General features: G+C 36.7%; 1 protein-coding gene across 1 annotated transcript; it reads left to right on the forward strand.

Moving 5' to 3' along the window:
* Positions 1 to 6,076: 6,076 nt before the first annotated feature.
* LOC109564295 (olfactory receptor 4K15-like) lies at positions 6,077 to 7,048 on the forward strand. Its single transcript, XM_019967785.2, has one exon. The coding sequence runs from the start codon at positions 6,077 to 6,079 to the stop codon at positions 7,046 to 7,048; it is 972 nt and encodes a 323-aa protein (XP_019823344.2).
* The last annotated feature ends 542 nt before the right edge of the window (positions 7,049 to 7,590 follow it).

Raw genomic sequence — 7,590 nt, forward strand, 5'->3', positions numbered from 1 at the left:
GCCATTATTTATATATCAGTTGAAATATTCCATAAATTTCTTATAAAGATCATAACCTTCTATTATGTACTCATACCACTCTCTACTTCTTTCATGGTAAAACAAGTACAATTTTACTTTAGTTCCTTGTTAAGATAACTGCTTTCTGCCTTAGAATATATATATATCCTGTGAAATCAGAAACTGTATTATCATGTACCCCAATGTATTCCTAACTTCCAGTTTAGTAACTGAAAAATAATTAATATTCAATGACCATTTGATGAAGAGATGCAGTAATAGATTGTTATGAAATGAGTTCAAATTGACTTGGACTTTAACTCAAGAAGCTTTGAATACAGGACAACAAAAGAATCTATATAACACAAATAAGGTGTAATATAAATATAGTTAAAAGCAGAAGTCACTTTTTAACTTCTTAATAATTGAACATTGAGGAAATATACAAGACACAAGAAAATGTCTACTTGTTCCTCTATATGTATTCACTGCTGCTGCTAAGTCGCTTCAGTCGTGTCCGACTTTGTGTGATCCCATAGACTGCAGCCCACCAGGCTCCCCTGTCCCTGGGATTCTCCAGGCAAGAACACTGGAGTGGGTTGCCATTGCCTTCTCCAATGCATGAAAGTGAAAAGTGAAAGTGAAGTCACTCAGTTATGTCCGACTCCCAGTGACCCCATGGACTGCAGCCTACCAGGCTCCTCTGTCCATGGGATTTTCCAGGCAAGAGTACTGGAGTGGGGTGCCATTGCCTTCTCCAATGTATTCACTACCCAGTTTCAATTCTTATTAACATATGTCTCATTGTGGTATTTTCCCTATGCTTCAAAGTAAAACTGCTGAGTGCAAGGGTAAATGGTGTATGTGATTTTATAGATACTGCTAACTGCACTTCTAGAATAAGTTTCAGCATTTTGCATCCCAGTTGGTGTATATGAGAGTGTCTCTAGTCTGGTCAAGACAGTATGATGTGAAATTTTGAATGTTTGCCAGTATGTGAGAGATGATATTTCAGTATAGTTCTACTTTTAAAAAAAATTTATTAGTATTATTATTTTTTTTTACTTTACAATATTGTATTGGTTTTGCCATACATCAACATGCATCTGCCATGGATGTACATGTGTTCCCCATCCTGAACCCCCCTCCCGTCTCCCTCCCCATACCATCCCTCTGGGTCCTCCCAGTGCACCAGCTCCAAGCTTCATGTATCCTGTTTCGAACCTGGACTGGTAAGCCAGAAAGAAAAACACCAATACAGTATACTAAGGCATATATATGGAATTTAGAAAGATGGTAACGACAACCCTGTATGTGAGACAGCAAAAGAGACACAGATGTATAGAACAGTCTTTTGGACTCTGTGGGAGAGGGATGGGGGGGGTCGGGGGGATGATAGTTTTACTTTTAAAACAGAAGTTCTTCAAATAAAGACAAATGACTTAGTGTATTTATCAGTGAAATATATATATTGAGTTGGTCAAAAAAGTTCATTTGGGTTTTTCCATAGCATGTTATGGAAAACTCCAAAGTAACTTTTTGGCCAACCCAATAGTTCTTGGACAGGCCAAAAAAAGGAAAGAAAGGACCAAGACTGAATAGAATAAAAAGAACCTATGCTATACATGTAATCACTGGAGATTAGAAAATTGGTCATCAATTCACATGCTGAGGAGATTAAACAATTAAAGAATGTTATATAAAAGCAGAAGATGACAGATTTACCCAGATGAATTTGTCAATTTCCTAAAAAAAGCATAAGTTACCACATTTTCTTAAGGGGAAGAAGAAAACTGAAGACATCAATAGCTATGGAACACATTGAAAAAGAGGTTAAAGATACTACCCTATAAATCACAGGACACATTCCATTTTAAGTACAAAGTCTTCCAAAACTTCAAAGAACAGATAATGCTAGGGAATAAAAACTCTTTTCTGAATATTTTTACTTATTTTATGAGTCTATCATTGTCTCAGCACCAAAACTGGGTGTAGATAGCACAACTTCAAAACACTACAGGTCAGTTTCACTTGTAAATCTATGTGTAAAACTCCTATATTAAAAAATTAGTACATCAAACCCAGGTTATGATAGTCTCATGTAATATGTTATAAACAGGATTTATGCTAAGTATGCAAATATATTCACATTGGATGCCCTATTAATGGTTTTTAATAGTTGAGATTAAAAGAGGACTTTATTATATATTCTTATTGTGGGGGATTAGATGTTCTCTGCTGAGTTTTTCCATAGTCTCATTAAGGTGGAAAATATCACTAAAGATTCAATTCTTCATAAAATGTTTCATAAGTTCTTGTGTCAGATTTCCCTAAATCAATTTGAAACACAGTGTCTGTAATCAGTGGAGGTAAGATGCAGGGTCAGAGCTCTGGGAGCTGAGGGAAAACGGAAAATGATTTGGCTCTCTGAACGGAAACCGTTTTCCCTATTCAACAAACCAGCAAACGTCTAATGACAAAGAATCACCATGGGACACGTTAGACCTCCCACAGTCCCAGTCCATTCCCTAGTCCTGAACCAAATAGGGAAATAATAAATTGAGAAAAAGGTGAAATAAAATGTTGTAAAGAAGAGGTGGTTTGTCTAACTCAGTATTTTTTTTTATATATATATAGTTTTACATCTGATGCAGCTTTCTTATAGGAGCATTTGATTTGAAAGAAACCAAAACTTGTTTCAACTTTCTGGAGATCTGCAGAGAAGTAAACTTGGTAGGTTTTCTTCATTTAGTGTCAAGCACTTGCTTGATCCACTTGCTTGGGATTTCTTTCTTTAAAAAGGATTGGGACCTTTAACTAGAGAAAGAAACTTGGAGCAATGGCTTGTCATGCTTGGATTTACAATTTAGTTGAAATTCTTTTTCCTCAACCACATAATATTTACATCCATGTTAGTCTGGCACATAAAATTTTACTTTGGTTATGATAGAAAATGGTTTAAGGATCTGTATCTGTAATATTTAAGCTAAATTTTAAATTTGATTTTAAGGTCTTCTGAGCAGAGGAGGTTTTCTAGAGGCATATCCATGTGATGCTAAGTTGCGTTAGTTGTGTCCGACTCTGTGTAACCCCATAGACAGTAGCCTGCCAGGTTTCTCTGTCCATAGGATTCTCCAGGCAAGAATACTGGAGTGGGTTGCCATTTCCTTCTCCATAACATTTTATATTTATAGCAGTTTATCCCGGCCCAGTCCAACACATAGACAAAAATGGCACTCAGTAGGCTACAGTGTTACTCTCCCTGAGGATTTCCGGCATTTTTCTTCTCCTCCTTCCACACTTATTAATTTCTCATTCACTTTCACTAATAGAAAGTTGTCGTTTGATAGGAGACTGACAAAATTAAAAGATATGATCAAGAATGCTTGCTTAGACCCATAATTACTCCTTTTGGATACAAATTCCCTTCCGTACAAGAGAATGCAATAGAGGATGCTCGTTCCACTCCAGGTGATAGTTAGTGACCTAGATGTCCTTTGGAATGTTTAGGTTATTTCATGACAGCATTTATTGTTCATTCTCTTGATTATTTTTTTACATTCAAAATTTTGGGAGAATCTTTGCAAAGCGTCAGATAGCAATAACTCATCTAGAAAATATTATCAGAGAATAAAATTTTCCAGGCTAATATATTTTAAACTTATCTCTTTAAGCAAAATGCATTAACCAAATATATATGACCTTGTATCTTTTTAACTAGAAAAGGCCCTTATTATCAAATTCATTTATGGTACATTAAGTAATATTAAATACGATTTTACATCAACTGTCTAAACTCAGCTCCTCTCATCTTTCAATCTGGATAATTCCATTTGTCACAAACTCCTAAACCATATTTTTTAGATTCTATTAGAGACTTTATTATCAAGGGTTGTGGAAAGGGTTTTAAAGCCCTGGGATGAGGTTCTGGATGTGTTGCTGACTAGTAATATAATATTGAGCATATTAGTTAACTTTTCTAATACTCTATTTCCACATATGAAAAATGTGGACAATAATCTCCTCCTCATCAGATTAAGTACTTTAATGCACACAAATGTGAAAACACTTCCAAACTAAACAGTTTTGCCCACTGACATTATGCTTTTTACACTATTTTTTTACAGAGACTGACCCTTATCACTTCTAATTATAACATAAAAAATGAAAAGTGAGACCAGGTTCTTGTGCTTCTAAACATATTTTTTTAAGGAATTCTCAAACTCTTATCTTCTTAAAAGCTCTCTCTGTTTTCTTCCAGAGAAGCTGCAGAGAGAACATAGGCAGAAAGGATTATTTTATAATCTATTGGCAAAGTATTTATTTGCTCATTTGTGTATTATCTTGTAATTCGTGTTTTCACTTATTGCTTATCTCAGCTTTTGCCTAATTAGAAGTCATCGTGTTGCTGGATATTTTTAAAAGGAGATATCTTATTTCACTAGGTCCAAGAAATTCTAGACAAAACCTATAAATTCTGTATACTGAATATAATTCATCTTTTGGAAGGTTTTTGAATTGATAAGTGACATGCTACACTTTGCCTTCAAATGATCTATGTTAACTAAATCAGATCTTTATATTTCATGGCTGTCACCTTATCTATTGATGTTCTGTACTATATTCTGGTCATCTCAGTTTACTTCTTTTCATATGATACAATGTTAGCTTCAAAGGACTGTACTTCAAACCAAAACAGCTATAATAACTTCAGAGACAACATAGATTAATTGGTTTTAATGATGTGGTAGTGGAAATTAAATAATAGAGAAAGGACAGAGGCAAGAGGAGAGAGACCCTAATAGCAAAAGTTGCAGGTCTTTTCCTTGTAAGTGTGGCCTCCGAGACTTCTCTAAGAATTGAAGCTGCTTGTGGATAATCCCAAATGGATAATGAAAATCAGCCAGGCAATAAGGCAATATAGGATTCTGGATACCTTAGCTCCTCCTATTACTTGTTGTATTTGCAATGTAGATTTATTGTTTTGTTTAGCCTCATATTTGACCCACAAGTGTATAAAATAAAATGTTGATTTACTGCATCTGCACCTCTTAGCTATCCTTCATCAGTAAGGATAATTGAGAGAAGAATCTCTTTGTTAAAATTATAGATAAAACATTTTCTATTAGAAACAACTCTAGAGCATTTTATTTTATTTATTTATTTTAAATTTTATTTTATTTTTAAACTTTACAAAATTGTATTAGTTTTGCCAAATATCGAAATGAATCTGCCACAGGTATGCTGTGTTCCCCATCCTGAACCCTCCTCCCTCCTCCCTCCCCATATCATCCCTCTGGGTCATCCCAGTGCACCAGCCCCAAGCATCCAGTATCATGCATCAAACCTGGACTGGCGACTCATTTCATACATGATATTATACATGTTTCAATGCCATTCTCCCAAATCTTCCCACCCTCTCCCTCTCCAACAGAGTCCATAAGACTGTTCTATACATCAGCGTCTCTTTTGCTGTCTCATACACAGGGTTATTGTTACCATCTTTCTAAATTCCATATATATGCATTAGTATACTGTATTGGTGTTTTTCTTTCTGGCTTACTTCACTCTGTATAATAGGCTCCAGTTTCATCCACCTCATTAGAACTGATTCAAATGTATTCTTTTTAATGGCTGAGTAATACACCATTGTGTATATGTACCACAGCTTTCTATCCATTCATCTGCTGATGGACATCTAGGTTGCTTCCATGTCCTGGCTATTATAAACAGTGCTGCGATGAACATTGGGGTACATGTGTCTCTTTCCCTTCTGGTTTCCTCAGTGTGTATGCCCAGCAGTGGGATTGCTGGATCATAAGGCAGTTCTCTTTCCAGTTTTTTAAGGAATCTCCACACTGTTCTCCAGAGTGGCTGTACTTGTTTGCATTCCCACCAACAGTGTAAGAGGGTTCCCTTTTCTCCACACCCTCTCCAGCATTTATTGCTTGTAGACTTTTGAATCGCAGCCATTCTGACTGGTGCATTTTAAATTAATGTTGAGAAGAACCATTAGGATCAGGGTCTACTTTTCTTGCTCCTGATAAAAATGAATGTTTTTCTTTGTAGGTACTTCATGAACCAAGAAAATAAATCTAGGGTGGCTGAGTTTGTGTTGCTGGGGCTCTCCAGTTCTTGGGAGCTCCAGTATTTCTTCTTCATGTTGTTTAATTTCTTGTATATCATCATTGTGCTGGGCAACCTCCTCATTGTACTCACAGTGATCTCTGAACCTGCCCTGCATACACCTATGTACATAATGCTCAGTAATCTTTCCATTCTTGATGTCTTTCTGGCCACTTATGCAACCCCCAAGATGATTCATGATTTCCTTCATGAACCCAAGACCATCTCCTTCGAGGGCTGCATGGCCCAGATATTCTTACTCCATGTCTTTGCTGGTGGTGAGATGGTGCTCCTTGTAGCTATGGCATATGACAGATATGTAGCCATATGCAAACCTCTCCATTATGCAACCATCATGAACTTGTGCAAATGTACAGGTCTGGTAGTAGGCTCTTGGGTGATTGGGGTCATGCACTCGTTGAGCCAATTAGCTTTCACTGTAAACCTCCCCTTCTGTGGTCCAAATGTTGTGAACAGTTATTACTGTGACCTTACTTTGGTCATCAAACTTGCCTGTACGGATACGTATGTCCCTGAAGTGTTGATGCTTTTGGATAGTGGTCTCATGGGAGTGGCTTCATTCTTGCTGTTGCTGGTCTCCTACACAGTCATCCTGGTCACTGTGCAATGTCGTTCCTCAACGGACATGACCAAGGCCCGCAGCACTCTGACTGCCCACATCATTGTGGTTACCCTCTTTTTTGGGCCCTGTATCTTCATCTATGCCTGGCCTTTCAGCAACTTCCCAGTGGATAAAGTCCTTTCTGTGTTCTCTACAGTTTTCACACCTATATTGAACCCCATAATCTACACATTGAGAAACAAAGAGGTGAAACTGGCAATGCATAAACTGAAGACCCGCTATGTATGTTCTAGGCTCCCTTCTCAACTCTCTCTCCTAAGACTAGATGTGTTGAGTTGAGTAGACAGAAATACACTTGAGGAAACATGGATTGTCTCTTTTCCTGGTGACAGTAAAGTAAAGTAAAATAAATACTTTATTTGCTCAAAGTGATAAAGATAATGTATGTTCTTTGTTAAATATCTATTGTAAAGAAGCTTCCATACAATTATGCGTTCTCTAACCACAATTATTTTTGATATAGTTTTATAGTTTATAGTTAATTTGCTTATATTTGCTACCTAATGTCAGTGAAAAGATATTTCACAAACTATTGTATAATTTAAATTGTATGAATATGTTACCTGCACAAACACAGACATGTAGATCAATGGAACAGAACAGAGAGCCTAGAAATAAAAACATCTGATTATAGTCAATTATTGTTTAGTCGCTAAGTCATGTGCAACTCTGTGACCCCATGGGCTGCAGCATGCCAGACTTCCCTGTCCTTCACTTTCTCTTGGAGTTTGCTCAAATTCATGTCCATTGAGTCAGTGATGTTATCTCATCTCTCATCCTCTGCTGCCCTCTTCTTTTGCCTTCAGTCTTTCCCAGTATCA

The sequence above is a fragment of the Bos indicus genome, chromosome 10 (assembly GCF_029378745.1).
Source record: "Bos indicus isolate NIAB-ARS_2022 breed Sahiwal x Tharparkar chromosome 10, NIAB-ARS_B.indTharparkar_mat_pri_1.0, whole genome shotgun sequence".
In the NCBI taxonomy this organism is placed as follows: Eukaryota; Metazoa; Chordata; class Mammalia; order Artiodactyla; family Bovidae; genus Bos; species Bos indicus.

What these genes read in the sequence shown, in the direction of transcription:
- LOC109564295 (XM_019967785.2), top strand. Translation starts at nt 6,077, where the DNA reads ATGAACCAAGAAAATAAATCTAGGGTGGCTGAGTTTGTGTTGCTGGGG.